Source organism: Lampris incognitus, chromosome 17 (genome assembly GCF_029633865.1).
Source record: "Lampris incognitus isolate fLamInc1 chromosome 17, fLamInc1.hap2, whole genome shotgun sequence".
Taxonomy (NCBI): Eukaryota; Metazoa; Chordata; class Actinopteri; order Lampriformes; family Lampridae; genus Lampris; species Lampris incognitus.
Window position 1 is genome coordinate 21,219,430 of NC_079227.1, and position 24,282 is coordinate 21,243,711.

Consider the following 24,282-nt stretch of genomic DNA (forward strand, 5'->3'; position numbering starts at 1 on the left):
TTGAATCAAAACTTACACAAAATTAAAAAAATAAAATAAAATCACTAACATTTCATGTGCAATCCGTGATTATTTTTTTTCTATTGGGTGATTGAGGCTCGCCACTAGAATGTTCTACGCATGCTCTGTGTGCAAGCGTGTCTTCGTACGAAACGATGCTGCTAGGCTAGGCTAGCCAGCTAGCATTTTTGCAAGTCATGGTGGGCCATTCAATGGGGAAAGCTTGGGGATTTATATATATATCGGGTAACTCCGCGGAGCAACTAATTTGATTTTACTGGCGATATTGGGAGCTTGTCGAGCTGATGGCTGAAACGCAGTTGCTAAATCTTCATGCGTAAGTATAAAACTTAACGTTTACATATAACGTGCAAGCGCATAGCTTGCTTTAACTGATAACGATAGCATACGCTGATGTTGGCTAACCTGGAGTTGACAATGACATTGTTAATGTGACATTAAGTGGATGATGTATTTTATCACATTTAGGACACTATACCGATTTGCGTAATCGTATTAAGACAATAAACTAGCTTATAAAACTAACACGCCGCATAGAGGCTTTGAGTTCAATAGTTTAGCATTGTCCTCCACTTCTAAGCCCACCCCTATCTCTTTACTATTGGCCGAGATTTGCTGGAATCTTGCGTCGTTAACGCTTTTTAGATCTGTGACTGGACCGCTAGTCTGTCAATCATTTTTTCACCACTTGTTGCTAGGGAGATTGTTTGATGCTAGCCACAGCGGAAGTACATGGTCAAAACTACCAGCACCTGTACCTGTCACCATTAGGTAAACATGGTCGCAAGTTAACCGATGTGACCACACGTCATATATTTGATGAATACATGTATGTATATACATATCATGGTGATCATTTTGTGTATAACAAAAGATTTTGGAGGGTCTTAAATACGAGCTAGCTAACGTTAGTAGGACAAAGATAGGCGCAGCTGTGTGCAAGGAAGGAGGGAGGAACCCTGTCTCTCGCGTAACGTTGTCTTTTGCAGTGAGAGCTTTCCAGAGTCTCGCATTCACCTTCAGCAGTACTCATTACAGATAGGTGCCCTGTCTAGGATGGGTGATACCTTATATCTGTATTTGGTAGATGTTTCTTTTACTTATTGTCTAAGATTTAAAAGTGTATGGAGCGGTTCACCCCTCACTTAATCTTGGGTGGATGCATTGGATGATGAAGCCAGCAACTCGGTTTTTTTCCCCCCATCGACATGTGCTAAACGCAAGTGGTGAAGGCAGCAGAGAATTTAGTAAGTGACGGGAAAGTGGAAGTATTACATGGACCGGTGCTGTACGGTGGTCGTTGTCGTGCAAGTTACATTGGTATATATTTAAATGTTGAATTCGGTTAAGTTGTTAGCAGTTGACCAATAAAATGTCATCCTTCGTCTTACTTTTCTCAGGTATGGGGGGACACGGATCTTTTGAAGAATAAAGTCTCTAAAGCGTGCTGGACTATCTCGAGGAACTGGGAGTACTCATTTGGATTTTATTAGCATTCAAAACTTAAAAGAAAATAGCTGCTGAATTATTAAAGCCAAAGGCCCTCTTTCCTCACCATCTTGAACTATTTCTTAATTTCATGTATTCATTTCAGTCTTGCAGTATATGTAAGGAAGTATTGCTGCTTTGTAGTCGGCTCCCTTTTTTGTTTTTATTTTTTAGATTCACTTTTTTTTCCTTTGTAAAGAAATGCTTTACCTGAAAAAGTACTTCACAGAGGGCCTGATTCAGTTCACCATTCTCCTGAGTCTCATTGGGGTGCGGGTGGACGTTGACACCTACCTGAGCAATCAGCTTCCCCCACTGAGAGAGATCATTCTGGGCCCCAGCTCAGCCTACACACAGACACAGTTTCACAACCTGCGCAACACGCTGGACGGCTATGGCATCCATCCAAAGAGTGTGGACCTTGATCATTTCTTTACCACGCGCCGGCTACTGAACCAGGTGCGCCAACTGGATCGCCTCTCTGTGCCCAGTACTGAGCTTAACACCTGGCTGGTGCATCGCGACCCAGAGACTGTGGTGTCCGCTGCTAGCCAATCCAGCCCTAGCATCACCCTGGACAATGGGGCCAGCCTAGAGGACGTTAACAACCCTGACGCTTCCCCGGCCATGAGGGGAGGAGGTGGAGCACCTGAATCCACCTACAACCTGAATGCAGCGGACAGCAGCCTGGGAGCTGTGGCACCCGGGGGTATCCAAGAGCAGGGCAGGGATGGCAACGATGACCTCAGCAAAGAGGTACTGCAGTAGGTCTTCGCCTTTTCTCTCCAACTCCTGGAGAGCACTAAATAAAAGGAGGATTCAAGTAACATCAGATTGGCACGTGCCTGTGGGTTTGAATAGGTTTATGGACCCTGTGCGATCAATTCAAAAGGGTGGCAAGCATGGAGTATTATGGTTTAGAGCTAGTCTCCCATTTGTAGTCCCCTAATTATCAACACAAGGGATTAAACATCAGCTCATTAATATTACTTCATGTAGATCTGATACTTAAATGATAGCAGTCGAGAAACTTGGTGTATATAATTTGGAATTTCATAATTCAACTGTGTAGCAGTAAGAATAACTGTTTGTTATTCTTACTCAAGTTCTTTAGTGGCAAATTTCATTTTAAGTTAGGGTATTGACTCTTGACTTGTAAACCTTCCTTAGTTTCAGCCCCAGTTGACTCCAAGGCAAAATAATTTTATTAAATATTTTTCAATATTTGCTGTTTGGATATCTCAAACAAGACATTTTTTGGTTTTCTGATCTATTGAGTTCTTAGGGATTTAACATATCAAGGATTTATTTCAGGTAATATTCATTTAAAGTTGTTTTAACTCAGTTTAAGTTATTTTTAGTAATCATGTTTATCACAAGTCATGGGGTCGCCATATTGGTGGAGAACAATATGAATTTCACCAAGCCATTGCTGTAGTCTTAAATTAACTGAGTCTCCTTTGTGGTCATATGACGGCCACCATGTCTAAGAGGTTTTGCTATGGTTGCATCATTTGACTAATGCATTGTTATATGATATACCAAACTGCTGATCAAATAACGTCATGAAATGATAATCGTCTTCTACTTATAAAGAAAATATAAGTGAATAAAAACATTTTCACTAACACCTAAGTCATTGAGCATAGCCAACATACGATAAACCTCATCTTTACAATGTTGTTACTCTGTGTAATTATTATTATTATATTAGATGTATTCTCTGCATTCATCCCAGTGACTTTGATCTGTATTTCTAACTTTTGTGTACTGTGGGAATGTGTTTTTCCAGGACATTGATTTGATTGATATCCTGTGGCGACAGGACATTGACCTTGGTGCGGGAAGAGAAGTATTTAACTACAGCAATCGTCAGAAGGAGAATGAAGAGGAGAAGCCCAGCCCACAGGAAAACAAGGAAGTGACCGAAGCACAAGAGAGCTGGAGAAATGGAGTAAACTTACAAGGAGCTCAGCCAGTGGATGGGGAGACTGGAGAGAGCATTCCAGAGCAGGTAAGCAGTCTGAAGGGACTGGCAGTATTTTAGCATCCGGCCCAGGGAGGGCAGGTACACTAGAAGGTGTCATGCCTCTGTTTGTCCCTAATGTTTATCTCCAGCTGTTAGCCAGGGATTCTGCACAGCACTACAATATATAATGAATTGTTGAGGAGGCTGTCTCAAACACCTTTCCTAAATCCCAATTATTTTATAATTAATTGTGCATCCCTAAGGCTTTTCTCCATTTAGTTATTCAAGCTTAATGACTCACATGGAGTTCAGACAGTGGATGGTAAAACTGTAAATGTGAAGGTTAGAAGTTCGAATTAGCATCTTGTGCAAGAGTTCTACTCATACATTAAGATGCCTCATGCTACAGAAACAGGAGGTGGCTTTAACATGTTTAAATCGGGGCACTGTTTGTCACAGTCATACTGGACATATTGAAGACATCAAGCTTTTTGTTATTCTCAATCAAATGCTATTCATTTGTTGTTGACGTCAAATGCTGTTAAGCTGTGTGTTTGTCAAACCTTATGGTATTCCATTAATTGTCCAAGTATCTCTTTCTCATCTTCCTTTCCCAGCTAACAGGCATTGGGTCACAAACTTCACTGTCTCTACAAGAATGTCTGAGACTGTTGGAGGCCACCTTCCCTTTTGGAGAAGAGTCTGAGGTAAAGTCATGAACTACAATTTTTTTTTGCTGGATTTCTAAAAAGCAAGATGTAATGTGATATTGATTACTGTGACAAAAATCCTGGGGTGAAGTGGGGGATGAAACTACAAAATCCGTGGGATGGAATCTATTTAATGTTTTTGAAATTCTAAATTAGTTTCCAGCCCCAGTTGTCACCCCAGAGATAGGGGACTCCAATGAAGAAGCACCCTCTACATCTCAGGGTCTCCCTCTGGTACCATCACTGCCCCAGGCAGAGCCACAGTTGGACTTGGAGCAGCAGTGGCAAGACATCATGGCTATCATGGAGCTACAGGTATGTCCTCAAATAACAATGTCAGCCTGTTCACTTTAAAGGTCAAGACGTTAAATATGAGATATAGCCCTTAGAACAGAATCAGGACATCATGTTGTCATGAGGGAACCCACCAAAATTGAGTTCAACCCATATTTTAAATAGTAATTCTTTTCTTTTCTTTTTTTTAAACCTTGATATTGTTTTTATCATTTTTGCCATTGTGCATATTAATTGTGTCATTTTACCCATCAACTTCATTTTGGAGATTTTGGATCTGGGACCACCGCAAGCCATCGCTTTACACTGGCATCTTACAGGGCATGGTAACACAACCGGAGAACCTGTCTTTTCAACAAAAACACTGACAAAAATATAGTGCCTCAGTGAGATTGTGTATGTGATTCTCCATTCTCCATGACTGCTTAATTCCATGGGCTGGGTAATTTATCAATAGTTTCTACTAATTACAGTAAATACAGGCTAGTCATTTCTGCAAGTTGAAACAGGAAGTAGCACAGCAATGCTTTTGACTATTGCTAATGTTGGACATTGTGGATAATAATTTTTAACGATCAGTTTTGTTTTCACTTCAGTATATGTGGTCTATGTAATTTGGTTGATTTAGACTTGAAATGAAACTGGTGAGTAAAATGATACCAGAACTGATAGGCTATGCACGATGGTAAAAACTATGAAAATAATACTCAGGCTGTACAGAAATTGAATTGTCCTTTAAGAAAGCATTATTGTAATTCAAAATGATAATAGAGACAATTTATGTGCTATTGGGGTAGAAAAAAGATTCTCTCAATAAAAACGATATTTTTTTTAAGGGCATAGATTTGATGTTCAGTTAGAACAGATTGGCGGGTTATTTTCTATTCTTGATTTTCAGTTGAGTATCAACATTGAGAATAAAAACAGAATGTTGTCTGAAAAACATAAAAATCGACAGCTTTAATTTCTCATGTGCTTGAGTATTTGAGACATCTGTATAGATTGCCCCTAATGAAAACTTTCTGTTTCAAGGCAATGGAAGTAAACAGTACTTCGTTAAACAGCAGCTCCACCAGTGTCAGCAGCAGTAGTGGGACACCTGACTCAAACACAGTAGGAAGTTTTGGACTTTCCTCCCGTTCAACACTAATAAACCAGGATGTCAGCCTTCACCAGGCCTCTCTTCCCAGCTGCAGCCAAGACTTTCCCCCTCTTTTCAATTCCCAGCTGGATCCCACTAGCAGCACACCAAGGCCCACCACACTCAGACTCTCCTCCAGCAACTCCTCCAACATCAACTCTACATTTGGGGCTACTAACCTGACTGGACTCTTCCTTCCGCCACTTATGAACAGCACTAACAACATCACATCCACCCCTATACTGCCTGATCCATTCAGCACCTTGCTGGAAGAGTCCATGCTAGATGAGATCAGTCTGCTGGACCTTGCCATGGAAGAGGGCTTTAGCCAGGCCCAGGCTTCCCAGTTGGAGGACGAACTTGACTCAGACTCAGGTCTCTCCCTGGACTCCAGCCACAGCCCAGCCTCCCCTAGCAGCTCTGAGACCTCCTGCTCCTCTGCAGCCTCCTCCTCATCCACCTCTGCAACTTTCTCCGAGGAGGGAGCTGTGGGATACAGCACTGATTCTGAGGCAGCCACCGTGGAGACGGAGGAAGGTGCTGTTGGCGGCTACCAACCTGGATATAGCAAGCTCTGCCGCATGAGCTATCAGGACCCCTCCCAGTTTCACAGCCTCCCACAGCTTGACAACATCAGCCACAATCACACATATAATCTGCCCCTTTCCTCTGCATTCTCGGAACGTCCAGAGCTCCCGATTTCAACTAGCAAGAAAACTGTCCGTGACAAACAGAACTCTAAGCTCCAGCCCCCTCAGGACTTACTTGACAAGCAGTCTAGTCGTGATGAACGCCGAGCCCGGGCAATGAAAATCCCCTTCTCCAATGATAAGATAATCAACCTGCCCGTGGAAGAGTTCAATGAACTCCTAGCCAAACACCACCTGAGTGAAGCGCAACTAGCCCTCATCCGTGACATCCGCAGACGGGGCAAAAACAAGATGGCAGCCCAGAACTGCCGCAAGCGCAAGTTGGATACCATCCTCAACCTTGAACAGGGAGTCCATGACCTCAGACGCGACAAGGCCCGCCTGTTGAAGGAGAAGATGGAGTTCATTCGTTCCATCCGGCAGATGAAGCAGAAAATGCAAAGTCTCTACCAAGAGGTGTTCACCCAGCTGCGAGATGAGGAGGGCCGACCCTACCCTCCCAATGAATACTCTCTCCAGTACAGTGCTGATGGAAGCGTGCTGATAATGCCACGTGGTGTGACAACTGCTGAGCAGAACCGGAAGCCTGAGAAAAAACAAAAAGACAAAAAGAAGTGAGGGGTGGGAGCTGCTGTTGATTCTTTGACTTTGCTAAATCAATAGGAAAGATTTCTGCAGACGCAAGAGAGATGTCCTTTTTTTTCTTTGAGAAAATTCTGATGAGAAGAAAAACAGCATTGTCGGCTACTCTTCCTGCGTTAGTTTTTCCCCTTTCTTTTTGTTCCTGCGTTTTGGGTTTTTTTTTCCAGGAAGTAACTTTGAAGCAGAGGATCTTCATTTGAATACTGATTTCATTGTTTTGGAGGGGGAAAAGGAATAAACAAGGGAAAAAAGGGGCACGAAAGGACTTACAATGGGCAATTCGTGAAAAAAAATCTGCTCTAGATCTTTTGGCACCAAACCACTGAAGAGGGAAGAATAGTTGTCATTTATGTCAAGTTGAATGAAGGAGCTAGCATCAAGAGAAGTGGATGTTAAAAAAAGAACATTGTCAACATGGATGGTTGCATACCTATGCATTGGTGGTAAGGTTTTTCAAGGACCACTAGATCAGATCTCACCTTGGATACTTTGGTGATTTTCAGTGTCACCAGGGTTTGTAAGTTCCAAATGTTCAGGCAAAGACCGGCGTCGGAAGGCTTTGAGAGATTTGATACCAAAGGCCACAGGAAGTTCATTGTTTAAGGATGCCATAATCACCAGTACTAACCAAAGGTTGTATGGTGCACTTCACTTGCTCTGTATACAACACAGTAAATGATCCAGCACTGCACTCTGATGCAATGGGTTTGAATTGCAAGTTAAATTTTTTTTTTTTGACTTGAATACCATCATTGACTTCCACGTTTTGAGGGCCCTGAAGAGATTGAATTTGACTTGAATTAGAGTGGGTGAGGCTTGGGAGTGTATTCCTGGGCTGGCCGATGATGAGAGGTCTAGAGGTGGAAATCTGTGAGGGGAGCAGATGGACGTTTTAAGGAGGAGGCACACTGCATTGGGAAATGTATTAGCTTCCGTATACTTATACATAGCACTGTAATTTGTCCCTCAAAGGCTTGGCTATATGCATTTTGCTGTGTCTCTTGCTGTTCCTCCGCTGCAGGTTTGAAGGTGGGAGCTGCAAATGACAAGGCTCTATCAAAAAAAAAAAAGATCATAATCTGTAGTATAAGCAGGGTTATAGGTCTAGCTATGTCAGCTTTATGTAAAGTTCACATCCCCTTTATTGACTTGAAGAGTTTGTGTCCGGCCTGTAATCACGATTTAGAAATGCAAGTGGCCAGAGGACTTCAGAGTACTGATCAATGGACTAGCAGTAATGGACTGTACTGAACGCATACTGCAAACTCCTTATTGTCATAATTGTAAGCAATGTGGTTTCTGGTTTGCTTTCTTGAATGGTGACTGAGTTTCAAGTATTAACTTCAAATGAGCTCAGTTGGGGGCAGTGGTTAAGTGTTAGTCCGTTGGAGTAACTAATTTGCCAATGTTGTCATTATGTCAATAACAACTCGAGGTGGGTAGACTTTTCTTTTTTTTTTTAATTTTACTGCGGAAAAGCCAAGCTGTCGGGTAAAGTACTTTACGCCGAAGGTTTTGTGTTGACGGTGAGCCAAGTAAATATTCCGAGTGACATAACGGCAGAATGTGTGAACACGTTGGTTTGAATGCATTTAATGCATTTACTTTCCAAGCTCAAATCTTTATGAAGATTTTGAGAACTTAAGAAAACCGTTCTCAAAATAGAAGTGCTATTACTTGTGTCTTTTTGAATGAAGTCTGTCAGTACATGTGTAGTGTTACCTGATTGAAATAATTAAGGCCAATTTCACAGCTCGGATAGCTGTTAGATTAGAGTTAAATAGTCACGAGGGGCAGAAAAGAACTTGCAATTTTTAAAAGATAAAGTCTCCCAGGATGAATTTTGAAAGGAGACGTTACTGTTAAAGTTGTTCATTAAACATGGTATTCAGGCATGGTTCTCAGTTATACTGGTAACATTCACTTCAATGCACCTATTGAGTTACAATTTTAGTGCACTGCTTTTGTACGTCTTGTTTGTTCTGTAAATATTTTCATGTTTTGTGTTGGTCACTTTTTCTGTAGTCTGTCATGTCTGTACGTCTCCATAACCTTCTCACCCTCAGCTTTGGGTTTGGATGTAGTTTTCTCTCGTTTCATTTCGAAATATTTTGCTGGCAATCTGGAATTGTTTTTGATTATTAATAAAGGTGTTTTTATTTTCAACTGTGAGTCTGTGCTTTGGCGTCATTAATAAATGGGCACGGTTAAAGTGTAAAGAACCCAAAACAAGTGATCCTGTTCTTTCATTCACAAGCGCGCTCTCTCTCTCTCTTACACACACACACACACACACGAGACAGCACATTAACAAAAAGTGGTTTATTCTCCAAAACAGACAAGCAAGACGCCGTTATGAAACACTACTAATGAGCAAAGTAAATGGAATCATTGTTGAATGGGTTTTAAAATCACCACGTACACTACAAAATCAAGAAAAGGCAAAAAACATTGTTTTACTCAAAGAGTTAAAAGTTTAAAAATACAACATGGCACTGTCTTGAAAGACTAATAATGTATATCTCCACAAAACAACGTCATAGCAAAATGACCTGAACCAAAACCATGTGACAACAATCTTGCAGTATCCAAATGACTGCCACAGGAGTGAATGTCAATTTACATTTCATCTGGGTTGAGTTTCCTCTTGCAAACCATACAGTGTGTATATATATATACAGTTTTGATCATATCCGGTGAATGATGCTAAGCCAAAAGACAAAAAGGAGTCCAATGTTGTGTCTTGCTTGCCTCTCTGCCCCTCTGCCTAAACACCTGCTGGAACTACATTTTAAGTTCAAAACTACGATTTCTTTCTGCTCTGCTCCCTTAGTTCTTGTCATCCTTTTTCTCATCTTCGGTGGGATATGAGTGCCAAGTGAGTCGCTCTTCATAGAAAGAGATGACCACCTGCGGACACTTGACATTGGCCTCCTTCGCTGGTACAAGGTCTGCTTCATCAGAGTTTTTCCTACAAGGATAAGAGACAAAACACACGAAAAATCTGATTCAACGACGAAGTCGTCACATTGCATATTCCCATGACATTATGTAAGCATTATGTGAGCAAAACGGCTAAATTGAGCAATAAGGTGTAATTTGTCAACAATTAAGGGTACTTGTTGAGCATGTTGAGTTTCAATTTTGACAGCTACCATGTATTTACTAGATGTTAAAAGATGTGAACAAACCACTTCATGAGGAACATGAGTTCTCCTGTAGAATCCGTGGCGCCAATAATCCTCTCTGGTTCCAGACCTCTAGCAAAGCCCCTCAACTTCTCTGTCTGAAATGCAACACAGCTCGAGTCAATCAAGAATAAAAGCTCCATCACTATTGTCGCATGTATATCAAGGGCCCAGTATGTTCAGATTGGCTGAAATAATGGATGGAATCTGATTTTTAAAATTGGAGTCGAGACAAATGCAGAATATTTTGGAATAAAAGTTCTAGGTGTATATATATATATATATATATATATGTGTGTGTGTGTGTGTGTGTGTGTATATAATCAACACAGATACAGGAAAAAAGATTTAATACATTGCAGTAACCATCAATGGTGTTATATATTTTTCCTGCATCTGTGTTGATATTCTGCCCCTCATTAGTTGAGCACTTATAACACCATTGACGGTTTCGGAAAAAAACCCTATACATATAGTATATATCTACCCACAGGATGTTGCCGTCAAAGCTTTGATGTAGACAAAAGAGCTCAACAATTCAGGAGCAAAGATATATAGATAGATAGATATATTATGCTACATCTGTTTATGTCGATGAGTGCTGTGCCAATTTTCTCTGATTCTTCAACACTTCGTTCTTAATGTTCCAACTGTGTCTTACTGAAGTCAAGTCAAGTCATTTTGGATGAATTTATTTTTTGCTTTACCCACGTTATGAGTGTGTATGAGTACCAGTGCAGTTGTCTCTGAATCATCAATAGGTTAATAATACTTCTGTCATTATAAGAAGCAAGATAGGACCATGAATATTCCGCGTTATTCATCAAGGATATAAACAAGCATACACATCCTAGGCAAAAGGAAATCCAAACTCATTATTATGCTGTTTGACTCTAATTTGGTGACTTAATTTGACTTAACTGAGTTGAACAATCTGCAGCGGCTTGTGTTAAACAAAAACATTTCACCAAAACTCGACCATCGGAAAAAAATATATTCAAAATATATTCAAGTGCAACAGGGTACACTTATTCTACTTTACAAAACTGAAAACTGACGTTTTAAGGCTTTGCGGAAGCAAAATGACTGGTACATAACAGCAGGTGGTGGTAACAAACAGTAAATAACTCACGCCCCCCCCCCTTCTCATCAGGTTTCTACATTCAAAACAGAAGAACGAGTCCTTTGCAAATTAACAAACAATATCTGAAAATGCAGATAACGGAAATTGTACGCTGTTGTCAATCCATTCTATTCGAATTAGTTTGTCTTGTTTGCTTTGGTGTTGTTATTCACGTCAATCAATGATAAAGGTCAGGATTCGGGCTGAATTACACATAGCACCTTCTAATTTCTTGATGATGCCTGGCAATATCAGCCAGGATGACTCCAGCCCAAAAATAAAGCAAAGGCACATTGCCAGTGCTTTGCAAAGCATGAACCTAATTATGAGCCCAGTTGAGTATTTGCGTGATAGGAGACTGTGAAATGGAGTGACCATCAAACCCACTTAAAGATGCTGAGATATGGAGTTGTTAGTGCTGAACATCCAGATGCCTTCTTTTTTCTATAGAAGAAATCAAATCATTCAGCCTTTTGACAATGACACCAAATATGACACTCAGCAATTATGGATGGAAGAACATAAAACATGTTATGAAATACAACGAAAGGTCACCTCAGCGCTTGACAGTGCAAGATGGTACGGTTTCATTTGCATTGTACCCTATCCAGACAGCCTAAACGAAAAGTTTAAACCCAAGTGTTGACTTATAAATTCATTCTTTCATTATCCAAACCGCTTATCCTTACTCAGGGTCACGGGAATGCTGGAGCCTATCCCAGCAGTCATTGGGTGGCAAGCGGGGAGACACCCTGGACATGTCACCAGACCATCACAGGGCCGACACACACATTCACACCTAGGGACAATTTAGTACAACCGATTCACCTCAGGTGAACCACAGTCCAAAGACTTATAAATGTAAAAAAAGAAAAAGAAAGAAAAAAATTCACACACACAGGCACTCACGTCATCTTTTTTCTTCTTCGATTTACTTTCATCCCCAGACGCCTCTGCAGCTGCCTTCCTCTTGCCCTCATGTGCTGATTTCTGGGACTGTAGGAACTCTGCTATCAGATCTGGGCAGTCCAAATTGTCCTCCGGCTCCCATGTGTTATCCTCACTATGTAAACAGTAACACACATAAGGTTAAGCTTTATACCCGTTTTTATTTTTGTTTTTGTTTTTTTGGGGGGGTGGTATTGACAGAACCTCTATTTGAGAGCAAAGTACAAGCAAGGTAATAATAGTAAAAGACTGAGGATAGAGGAGTTGATAATCAAAAGGTCTCCCTGTCTTCCCATGTATGAAAATGCACCACAGACGACCTGAAGACCCCCACCACCTTGATTCATTATCACTGAAGTTAGGTCTTAAAACTGTTTCATTCAACTTCATTGTAAAGACTCACTCTGAAAAGCCTTTCCACTTGAGAAGGTATTCCACTCGGCCTTTTACCACCCTCCGATTCAGGACCTTTTCCACCACGTATTCTTCTTCTTCCTCCTCTTCTTCTGGCACGTCCTCTGCCTTTTTCTCCTTCTTCTCAGGTGATGTCAGCTTGCTCTCTGACTGGGTGGGGGCTGTGGGTGCAGAATTAACCAATAAGAAGTTTCCATCCCAAAAAGATACCTGTACTTTTGACAGTCGTTGACACTTGAATTGATTATTTGTTATGCCTGCAGGTTTTCCAGGCACCATTTGCCTGGATGGGGTTTACTTAGTCTGATTCACAAATGGATGGAGTAACCGCAGTGCTGAATAAAATTTCAAATGGATGACAAATACTGACAGTCAGCACAAACACAATATTTATTTGTTGACTCTAGAGATACACCTTACCAAACAAGTTATATAGACATTTATATGTTAGAAAATAATGATACCATCGTTAGAGGGTTCTGTAGTCAGGCTCATACTCATCAGGTAGAACTTGGGACCAGCAGGTTCCTGGTCAACGGCAAGATTGTAGCATGATGGAAGCAACCAGGAATCAACGAAGTAGAGAGGAGAAAACAGCATTGGAGAGAATGGGATTTATTGCAGATATACATGGGCAACACTTTTAGGTAATTGATAAGAGCAACTTTGCCAACAGCTTTGACCAAACTAATTTATTCATATATTGGTTCACTGTATTATCGACATCCTTTCCCCAGTTAGTGATCTCCATTAAAGCTGAGGGCAATATCATTAGACTGAATTGCTTAAAAAGTTTACCCATGTACTATTACCCATGTACCTGCATGATTGTGTTCACTTGTAGGGTAACACTTCAAGAGTTTGGTAAAGTTGGAAATATATTCATAGATCGAAACTTCCCAGATCAATAACACATAAGCAAAACATTGCTAAAACACAATCCAACACCTCTTTTCTACCGTAGTAAGGTAGACAACGAGCTATGACCTAATTTTCACCAAAATGAGCCGTCCTCCAAGCTGGACAAATAACATTGCTCTCTATGTACAGTGGGCTGTGAAACGAGTTTGCAGGGACCATCAAAGAAGCGCAGCACTGAAAGAAATACTACAAAAATATTCAATATCTTCACTCTTATAGTGTCCCCAAAATCACTTCACACATCAATGGTCTCCTGTCGGTTATACTACAACAATTCGTTTGGAAAATGCCTTCGTTTTTAATGGTCTTGGTGTTTTTTTAAGATAAAGTGAAGTGGCACCAAATTCACGTCAAACACCAGGAGACCCCTGATGCAGAGGCGTAGGGGCGGGGCCCGCAAGGCACACACTGCAAAGGGGGCCCCGCACCAGGGTTTCATAGAAGTATAAGGGTACTTTTTGGTATAGCATCGAAAACAATAGCATACTCCTTTGGTTTTATAGGTATTTTGGATTTATAAAGAAATTCTTCATAAGATAATAAATAACCATTTTGATTAAGTAATTGGCCAACTGTCAGTATTCCATTATTAAACGATGTGTGATAGAAAATAGTCCTATTTTTATATCGGATGTCTTTATTGTTCCATATGAAGTACGTATGGGGCGAAAAGTTACGTTTGTAAGCTAATAACCAAGCTGTCAGTGATTGCCGATGAAAATTTGCCAACTTAATAGATATTTTATCAACAGAAAAGTCACATTTTAGGAGGAATTTGATGCCACCAACTGGGTCAAACAGGTAATTAGGGAAAATATTCCAAATACCATCCTTGTTTTTAAGTATTCAGTAATCCACTTAATTTTAAATGAATTATTAAGAGAGCTAAAATCTAGAACTTCCAGACCTCCAGTCTTTGGTAAAGCACTCAAAGTCAAAGCACCTTTTTTTTTTTTAATAATGAGCCTTTTTCCTCCAAATGAGATCGTGAAGCACCATGTCCAAGTCCTTAATAACATTCCGTGGAACATCAAGTGACAAAGCAATATATAGTGTAACGACCACGGATGACTAGACCCGCTACCCCCCCCCCCCCCCAAATTCGCTACAATACAGGTCTGGATATTTCTTCTGCTTTGGAATAGTACCCGATCATATAATGATGTCTCTCACTAACCAGTGATTCAATTTCTTCATTTTTTCGACAATTGGTTTAAAAGTCAAATTACTCCTTTGTTGTTGATCTTTGCATATTGTAACGTGCATGGATAAGTAGACACGTTGGTCCTTGACTAGCGGGTCGGTCCCTTTAGTCGACTGGTTAACGTTGTCGCTTGCGGAGCGGGAGACACGGGTTCGACCCGTTAGTCAAGGACCAACGTGTCTACTCATCCATGCACGTTACAATGTTATTACTCCCAAATACGTTAGCGAGAAATTCGCGTGACACTGTGTCGCGAAAGCCTATCGGCGTTGAGATTCTCCTGACGTCACTGACGTCCTGATGAGTCAGAAATGGAGGACAAGCCTATCGTGGCGGGTTCGCGTATTCGATCCTGCGGCCAAACTCGCGCGAATCAAAACAAACGATCCCGCGATCAAACTCGCTCACGTAAAGCGAGGCGAAAATTTCGCTTCGCGTTTGGTGGGAACACAAGTTTTGTTTTCCGTTTGATGGCTGGGAGAGGTGGCGCTGGATCGGCTAGGAGAGCTTGGTTTGCTTCGGCCGGTGGGCCCGGAGACCACGTTCCCTGTCTGGAGCTGTGCCCGTGGAGGAAACGCCGAGGGCGGTCTGACAGGACGCGGAAGTGGGGCGGGCTAAGCTAACTGCTAACCCATGCAGGCCCATACGGTTCTGAGTCATCCTGACTGGCGTTTGTTCCCTTGGAAGGTGATTTCTTTTATTTAGTTTGGATATATGTGTTAGTTTAGATGGGTGTGTTCTTCTAGTTCTTGGGTGTGTTTTTGTCTTTGTGTTGTACCGCTGTGGGCTGGGGGAAATGGCATTTCGTTTCTTTTCATGTACGCAAGTGCATGACGTGAAATGACAAGGAGTGTTCCCGATTCCTGAAAATACCCTACCCAGTCGCACGGACGTTCGTTAATTTATCAGATCGTGATACCATCACGATTATGACATGATTTACGTGATGTGGTCACGACTCGCCGACTAATGAGGTTAGGGTTAGGGTTCTATCACAGTCTGATAGATTAAAGTCCGTGCGACTGGGTTGAAATACCTCAGTGGAGCGCAAAAACGACAATATGAGAGAAAAAAGGCAAAACTACTGAAAATCAACTCCCATATTTTCGTGATGTGTTTGTGTGTGGTGTTAGTGTGTGTGTGTGTGTAGTTAGTGTAGATAGCGGGACCGAAAACTAAAGCATTTATGGTCCTAATTCTTTTTGGAGGTGGTAGGTATTGTTCCAGAGAGTACGGGAAAAATCCCAGAAAATTAAAATTATGCATAATTATGCATAAATATGCAAAATATGCATTTTTCTAAAAATGGCTAAAAGCCACTTTTCTCGGCATTTCACATAATTCTGAGCATCTTTGATTTTTTTCACCTGTATAAAAACATTTCTGGGACTTCGAAATGTTTTGGCATTATGCAAAATATGCATTTTTGCAAAAATGCACTTTGATCCTAATTTTTTTTGAAGGTGGTAGGTATTGTTCCAGAGAGGACCAGAAAAATAGCAGAAAATTAAAATAATTATAATAATGCAAAATATGCATTTTCTAAAAATTGCTAAAAACCACTTTTCTCGGCATTTCAGATGATTCTGAGCATTTGGGGGGAGGGAGTCGGAGTGGGGGGGGGGTTTAGGGGCAGAGGGAAGGCGGTTAGCTGGCAGGATGAAGAGGAGGGAGATTTAGATGGGTGGATAACCAAACCGCTACATTGTAGCGGGGTTCTTCTAGTATCTTCTATATTTACGACTGCGAAAGCGATTACAAATGCAGGGGATGCAAATGCAGATAGCACTGAGCAAAGGTGGGTGCTTCTGTTAGCAACATGGAGGCTAACGCTACTAGCTGCATCCCTCCTGATCAACAGGTGCACATGGAGACAGTCTAATGATGTTATTCAAGAGGAGGCAACAAAATCACATGCAGATTTTGATGAACAGTATCCATCAGACGGAGCTAATTTCCCGCTGGATTTAACAGATCCCACAGTAAAGAGGACCATACTTGATTTGTCCAAAGGAATTGAATCGAGTGCAACTGGACTTGGTATATATCCGTGAAGACGTTTCGCCTCTCATCCAAGAGGCTTCATCAGTTCGTGCCTTTCTGACTAGACCAAGCTAGTCTGACTGGCTGGTGATGAAACTCAGATATTTATCCTCTTTGGAGTCGTTATCAGAGCTACTGATGTGCATGGCTCTTTTGTGTTCCGATGTTTAGCCACGCCCGTCGTTGTCAGAGGTATTGGTGTGCATGGTTCTTTGTGATCCGATGTTAAGCAGCGACGGTCGTTGGGGGTGTTAGTTTCGACTTCGTTAGTGCTCCATTCAGTGGTCATGAGTCGTTGGAGCCGTTAGTGACCGACTGTTGTTCTTGGAGGCTAAGCTTCTTGAGTCTCCTGGGTAGAGATGAAAAGACAGCATTGTATGTGGGAGATAGGTGGTGTCGCAGACCTCCTCTGTTGACGGATGGTTTTTCCAGTTTCGCATAGATGGCTTCCTTCACTCCTCTTTCAAACCATCTATCTTCCCTGTCCAAAATGTGTACGTTGCTGTCCTCGAAGGAGTGTGTCTTCTCCTTTAGGTGTAGATAGACTGCTGAGTCTTGTCCTGAGGAGTTTGGCCTTCGGTGTTGGGCCATCCGTTTGTGTAGTGGTTGTTTGGTTTCTCCTATGTGTAGGTAGGTGCAATCCTCATTGCATTGTACAGCATACACCAGATTGCTTTTTTGGGTGTGTGGTACACGGTCTTTGGGATGAACCAGTCTTTGTCGGAGTGTGTTGCTGGGTTGAAGTATACCGGGATGCGGTGTTTGTTAAACATTCTCCTGAGTTTCTCGGAGACCCCAGAAACATACGAGATGACTATGTTCTTCCTTTTCTCCTCATCGCTAAACATCGGAACACAAAGAGTCATGGACATCAATAGCTCTGATAACGACTCCCAAGAGGATAAATATCTGAGTTTCATCACCAGCCAGTCAGACTAGCTTGGTCTAGTCAGAAAGGCACGAACTGATGAAGCCTCTTGGATGAGAGGCGAAACGTCTTCATGGATATATACCGAATCCAGTTGCACTCGATTCAATTCCTTTGGATAATCATGACCTTGATGAATGAGAACATTCACAGACATACTTGGCTTGGGTTCGTGCAAACCCGAGGGACCCTTTCCCAGGGATAAAAATGGCAGGTGCTTCTCAAATGACTATTATTGCAAACGATCAAGATCTGGTTGTAAGATCATCAAAAACTACCCGAGAAGCAATATGTCCCAGGACAGACTGTCTGCGCTAGCGATTCTCAGCATTGAAGGCCAGCACGCTCTCCAGATGGATTTAACAAACATTGTAAAGGAATTCATACAGAGGAATGCAAGGAGGAAAGGATGTCTTGGTCATTGTTAAAGATAACAAAGAATACATTTGATTCTGTTAGGGATATTTACTTATCATGGAATCAAATTAACATGTTGGCCTAGCCTTTGGCCTATTTGTGTCTTTTCTGTGCTCGTTTATGAATGGACAGTCCATTAAAATTGTGTTCATTCTGAGCTGGCCACCAAAATATCTGTCTCGACCTATGTTGAGCGGCTAGTTTGTTGTTGCCCATTGCCATGGTACCAATTGTTTTGGCTTGCTATTACAGAGCTGTATGTTCGTTAGCGTTACATGGTTTGTGTGATGGGTTTTATTCCAAGTTGAGTAATCAGATGACATTAACTACTAATTTAGCTATATTACAGAGCTTGCAATATGCATTGCATATTGATAATTTTACTGTAAGTCAGGTAATTGTTGCGTGCGTGCGTGTGGTTGTAATAATTATATTTTAGTTAATTTTGCTGGCGTCACTATAACCGCACCTCCATTGCAAAAGGGCCCACACCCTGGATTTTATGGTTACACCACAGCCCTGATGGTTATACGAACCCACAATTTTTTTTAATATATATATATATATATATATTTTTTTTTTTTTTTTTGCTTAATTTTGATTAATTCTAACCAGAATCCCTTTAGTATCGAAACCATGTAAGAAGTGTCCTACTTGTTTTCCACACTTGTTTTCCACAAACCATTTAGGCTACTTTCATGAATTGACATACTCAAACACACAGTCCATCATATATTTACTAAACGGCTTTTTTTGAGTAGGGTGCAAGTTTCGTTTAAGAGTCCTTCAATCAATCAAGTTGCATTTTATATAGTGCAACAGCCACTCAAAGCGCTTTACATTTCTGGTCAAATCTGAATTTCAGACACCTGTTACAATAGAACACAAGTCGTTCCCAGTTTTTTCTCAAACTTGGTTTTTAGTATAATCGACAGCAAAGCATTGATGTGTGAAGTGATTTTGGTGACATGACACTGTATAAGGGTGAAGTTATTGATTTTTTTTCTGATTCCCCAAAATTATGCATAATCAATCAACCACTCAAGAACATTTTCCCAAACTAAGTGCTGTAGTATTACCAACAGGAGACCCCTGATCGTTGAACTGAATTTCATAAGAGTGGAGTTATTGAATATTATTACTACCCCCCCCCCCCAAAAAAACAACCCAAAATTATGCAAAAGCACATTTCCCCAAAGTAAAGGCCAATTCATACTTTCCGCGTCCGTGTTGAGTCCACTTTGGTCCGCATGACGTAAATGTCATCCGCCCATGTCTGCGAGGGTCCACGCAGACCCCTATGTGGATGTCCAAAATTTGTGATAGCGCGGACTGTACGCATAAGCAAGCGCGCCGACAACCCATGCTCCAGTCCAAATAACAAAATTGATGCTTGTTTTGAGGAGAGGCTGTGCAAGGAGATCCGCCGTTACCCATATTTTCATCTTTGAAAGAATACAAGACAGCCAAATGATGTTTAACTCCTGGCGAGAAATCGCGCAAAGGCTTGGGAGCGATGAAAACGCCTGCCAGTTTGCGGTTGGCAAACAGCACTGTGGTGCATTACCGCCACCAGCTGGAACGAAATGTGGATGGAGAAGTGAGCGTGCGTGGAACGCCACAGACGCGGACCTTCAGCCACTGAAGCGTTATGGTTAATTCACATGTTGCGAGTACCTAATTTCGCATATAGTTTGTGTTATCAACAAATACTGGATGTAAAAAATGTCAGCACAAGATAGAGTACCTGAAGGAGACCCATGGTGGTTGAACTAAATTTGATGGTACTACACCGTATGAAGTTCATGATAATAATATTAATAATAATAATAATAATAATAATAATATTTTATTTGTGGGCGCCTTTCAGTGCACGCAAGGACACCTTACAGAACACAGTTAAAAACGACTTAGAAACAATATTGAATGTTTTTTTGTAGTATCTCTTTTCGGTACTGCACTTGTCAGATTGTCCCTTGCGCACAAACTTCACAGCCGGCTGTATTGGAGACCCGTGTTATTTGTCCAGCTCGGAGGACGGCTCGTTTTAGTGGAAATTAGGTTGTACCCTCTTGTCTACCTTACTGCGGTTGGAAAGAGGTGTCGTTCGCGTGTTAACAGCGTTTCGCTGAGGAGTTATTGATCCGGGACGTTCGAATCTGTGAATACATTTCCAACTTCGCCGAACTCTTTTCAAGGGACTAAACCTAATAAATTGGGCTATAGACGCGCGAGTGTAGAACTATCACGAAAAAGGTTATGCATTTAACCGCTCAAATAAACTATTGCGACCTAGCTGCCAGAAATTCAATCATCAATTGCTCAAAAGTCCGGGCCTGTTATAAATAACAATCTGCCGCCGTCAACGCGAATGACGGAATGTGTGCAACACCTGGCGGCGGCTTTGCAGCGCGGGGGGACGTAAATGCACAGAGAAAACCCGCAAGCGCTGCAAGATATCACAAATAGTCATTTTTGATCAGATTTCCAATATGCCAAAGACGAACAAAAAACGGATCTCCCGTTACCTGTTACCTTCGGTGGAGCCTTTGTTGCTAGCTGGCCAGTTAAGAGAGCACACGACAAAGCCTGGAGAGGACCGCGTTCCTATGTTTCCTCCATATTGCTTTTAGCCTTAGCAAATGTATCATGCTCTCGGTAGCTTTATGCATGCAGGTTATTGTTTAGATAGCAGCAAAATACGCCTTGGGTAAAATTGTGCACACGTTTGGTTGTCACCGTAATTGCAGATGTTAGCATTAACCCACTATAGACACATGCACAAAACGGAATATTTATCGTTACCGAAACAACACACATGTTTGGGGGGGAAGGGAAAGACAAGATGAAACTCACCCAAACGTTAAACCTTACGATTTAATTGGCAAATGAAGCCGACAGCAAAATGGGGCAGCGTGGCAGGGTCTGTGTGGTCAACAATGTTGGTGTTTTCTACTGATCTATTATCAAAATAGCAACCAAGCATGCAAAAAGCCGAATGTCTTCTTCCGCCCCCTTCGTCTGGTATGGGAGAAAAAAAATCCTCAAGCTCAATGAAGTGAGATAAACGTGCAGGGCTAGCAGAGTACAACGCATATGGATTTCCTGGCCGTCTGTGAGAAGGGCAGGTCTTACTTTTGTAAGATTTAGAGATCTGTATTTACGAGCTCTAAGTAAAAGCCGGACTGGATTCACGAAATTCTGGCATGGTCCCCTCGGTGCCCCCAAAGCTGTAGCAGCTTTCACGCGTTAATTTGTTTGGTATTCCCCAATCCTCTGCGAATAGTACACATTACCATTGTAAATAGTACACATTGCCACTGTGAGAAGTACACATTGCCAAAGCGCTTTGAGTGGCCGTTGCAGCCAGAAAAGCGCTTGACTGATTAAAATGAAACTTGATTGATTGTAATTTAGTTAATGGTCACGGCATTTATGCACGCACAATAATCCAAGAAAATCAAAGAAAGTTGAATCAGTTCATCTGGACACAACGTTAATTGACAGAAAGGTTTCATCACTCACAGACTGTGTGATTTTAGCAGTCCTATGAGTTTATTGCAAGCCACACTGTGCGACACACAGGTGACTCAAGGGGCTTAAGTGACTCGAAAACCTGACTCTCTTAAGTGAGTTACTCATACATACTCGAGTCAGTACAAAGATTCGAACCTCCCGTCATTACTGTGCTTCACCCCCGTGTCATCTCGCTTAAGAGCCTTCTTTCCTTCAACAACGTTCCTCAGTCAGATGAAACACGAAGAATAAAAAAAATTTAAAAACAAAAAACAAAGTTGCTGCAAACTATGTAATAAAAGGGAATATTTGGATTGGAACAGACAGCTTCCTTGTTTCCCTTCTTGAAAAGAGTGCAAAAAATTTTTGTAAATCAAAATTCTACGAAAAATACTGTTCTTTCGATAAGTTTGTGGGTTCACATCAGACAAATACATGTGTTTGATCAAAGTGTTGCTATTTATATACTCAGTTTGACTCAATTAGCTGATTGAAGTTGTAGCTTTTAATGGTTTGCTGTATCCGCTCTTGTGTCATGTTTTTAAACTCTTTTACACTTGATGTGATTTTTCAAGCCCCACCACCACCCACCAACAATGTTTTCTCATGTAGATTTCAAGATGTTTATTGTCAATCCGGTTATACAAGTACAATCATGTGAAATGCCTTGGCGCGGGAGGCTCAATGAAAAAAAGACTTATGTGAAAGACATAAATATAAAAACAGACATATTAAGACATATAAATCCATCCATTATCTGAACCGCTTATCAAGATTCAAGGGTCTTTATTTGTTACGACTCATTATACAAGTACAGGAGAGTAAAAATCTTGTGTTTCGGTTCCTCAACACTGCAGCAACAATAGTAATAAAGAACAACAAAACAACAAAACAGAACAAAAAAACAACAACGAAACAGAACAAAAACGCAATCCTGATCTCAGGGATTCTGGAGCCTATTCCAGCAGTCATTGGGCGGCAGGCGGGAAGACACCCTGGACAGGCCACCACAGGGCGGGCGGGCGGGCGGGCGCGCGCGCGCGCGCACACACACACACACACACACACACACACACACACACACACACACACAGGGACAATTTGGTATGGCCGATTCACCTGACTTACATGTACATGGGAGGAAACCGGAGCCCCCGGAAGAAAACCCACGCAGACAACATGCAAACTCCACACACAGGATGACCCGAGACGACCCACCAAGGTTGGACTACCCCGGGGCTCGAACCCAAAACCTTCTTGCTGTGAGAAGACCGCGCTAACTACTGCGCCACCGTGCCGCGTAAAACATATAAATATAAAGACAATAAATGTTGCATACAATCATTAGTCAGAATATTGTATTGTACAGAGGATATTGCAGAATAATTACACAGAGGTTAGGTTGCACTGTGTGTGTGTGTGTGTGTGTGTGTGTGTGTGTGTGTGTACACGTGTCCAGACAATGACTTCTCACTCTCATTTCAAAGAACGTTGCCTGTCCCCCATGTTGCCAGTCCGATTTTATCTGTTCGTTATAATTGTTGACAGTGAAATTCGTGACTCTTCTGGAGCAATATTTTTTTTTATCCCTAATGTCATTTGTTTCAACTGCCATCACAGTTGACTGTCACAAGTTTTCCACCCGAACTACTCTCTTTTAGACACAAAACCTGCCCCAAACTTGATTAATTTAGGAAAATAGTTCTTGGTTGGTATTGTAACGAATTCAGGGGACAACCACAGAAATTGCAGCGGCCGAGACGCGAACCCGTATCGCCCGTACCTCAAGAGACATCGCTAACCGTTCGACCAAGGGTCCGACCCGTTAGCCAGCGACCAACATGTCTAGTTATCCATGCACGTTACAGTATACAAAAACCTTGGTAGAGGTGATGACGAGATGGTTTTGAATTCAGAGGTTGTGTACTATCTAGAGCAGCGGTCGGGAACCTATGGCTCGCGAGCCATATATGGTTCTTCCGGTGACGGCATATGGCTCCCAGACAATTTTGAGTTGAACATTTTTTTTTCAAAAAAATCAGTTTGGAACTGATTTTAAAATACTTGTGATATTTCTTAATAATACTGTGTCATTTTAAAGTAAACAGAAATTAGTTTTGAAGATAAATTTCACGGGTCACGGGTCACCCGTGGGTCGGGTCGGGAACCAATGGCTCGCGAGCATGTCCGGGTCATTGTAAAGGTGAAGAAATCAATTTTATCAGATAGCCAACTAGTTTATCCGCTTCAACCCTTGTAACGGAAAAGATAGCGAAAAGAAAAAAAGACGATGATTACCGTGCATTCCAGGCTGCGTGGACAGAGGAATTTGCATTTGTGGAGAGAGCAGGATCTGCGGTATGTCTAATATGCAATGATAAAATTGCATCGATGAAACGGTCAAATATAAAGCGGCACTTCGATACGCACCATGCTTCATTTGCAATATCCAGCGGGGGCCAGCAGGAAAAGGGCATGCGAGGAGCTACAGCGGAGAGTGCAGACGAGTCAGCAGCAACTACGTGTGTGGACCAAGCAAGGTGACGGGAATTCCGCTAGCTTTGCGGGGGCTTTGGCAATAGTAAGGAATGGAAAGTCATTCACAGATGGCGAGTATGCCAAAACATTCATGCTTGATGTGGCCAATGAACTGTTTGATGACTTC

General features: G+C 41.7%; 2 protein-coding genes across 2 annotated transcripts; one reads left to right on the top strand and one right to left on the bottom strand.

The window, feature by feature from the left end:
• The first annotated feature begins 231 nt into the window (after positions 1 to 231).
• Positions 232 to 9,226, top strand: nfe2l1b (nfe2 like bZIP transcription factor 1b). Its single transcript, XM_056297106.1, has 6 exons — positions 232 to 337; positions 1,422 to 2,265; positions 3,302 to 3,523; positions 4,096 to 4,185; positions 4,345 to 4,503; positions 5,515 to 9,226. Exons 2-6 carry the CDS (start codon positions 1,711 to 1,713, stop codon positions 6,889 to 6,891), a joined length of 2,403 nt encoding a protein of 800 aa, XP_056153081.1. The 5' UTR covers positions 232 to 337; positions 1,422 to 1,710; the 3' UTR covers positions 6,892 to 9,226.
• cbx1b (chromobox homolog 1b (HP1 beta homolog Drosophila)) lies at positions 9,224 to 21,118 on the bottom strand. Its single transcript, XM_056297107.1, has 6 exons — positions 20,958 to 21,118; positions 13,053 to 13,116; positions 12,578 to 12,749; positions 12,136 to 12,289; positions 10,107 to 10,201; positions 9,224 to 9,886 (listed from the first exon to the last, which is right to left on the bottom strand). The coding sequence occupies exons 2-6, from the start codon at positions 13,087 to 13,089 to the stop codon at positions 9,745 to 9,747; spliced, it is 600 nt and encodes a 199-aa protein (XP_056153082.1). The 5' UTR covers positions 13,090 to 13,116; positions 20,958 to 21,118; the 3' UTR covers positions 9,224 to 9,744.
• Between the last annotated feature and the right edge of the window lie 3,164 nt (positions 21,119 to 24,282).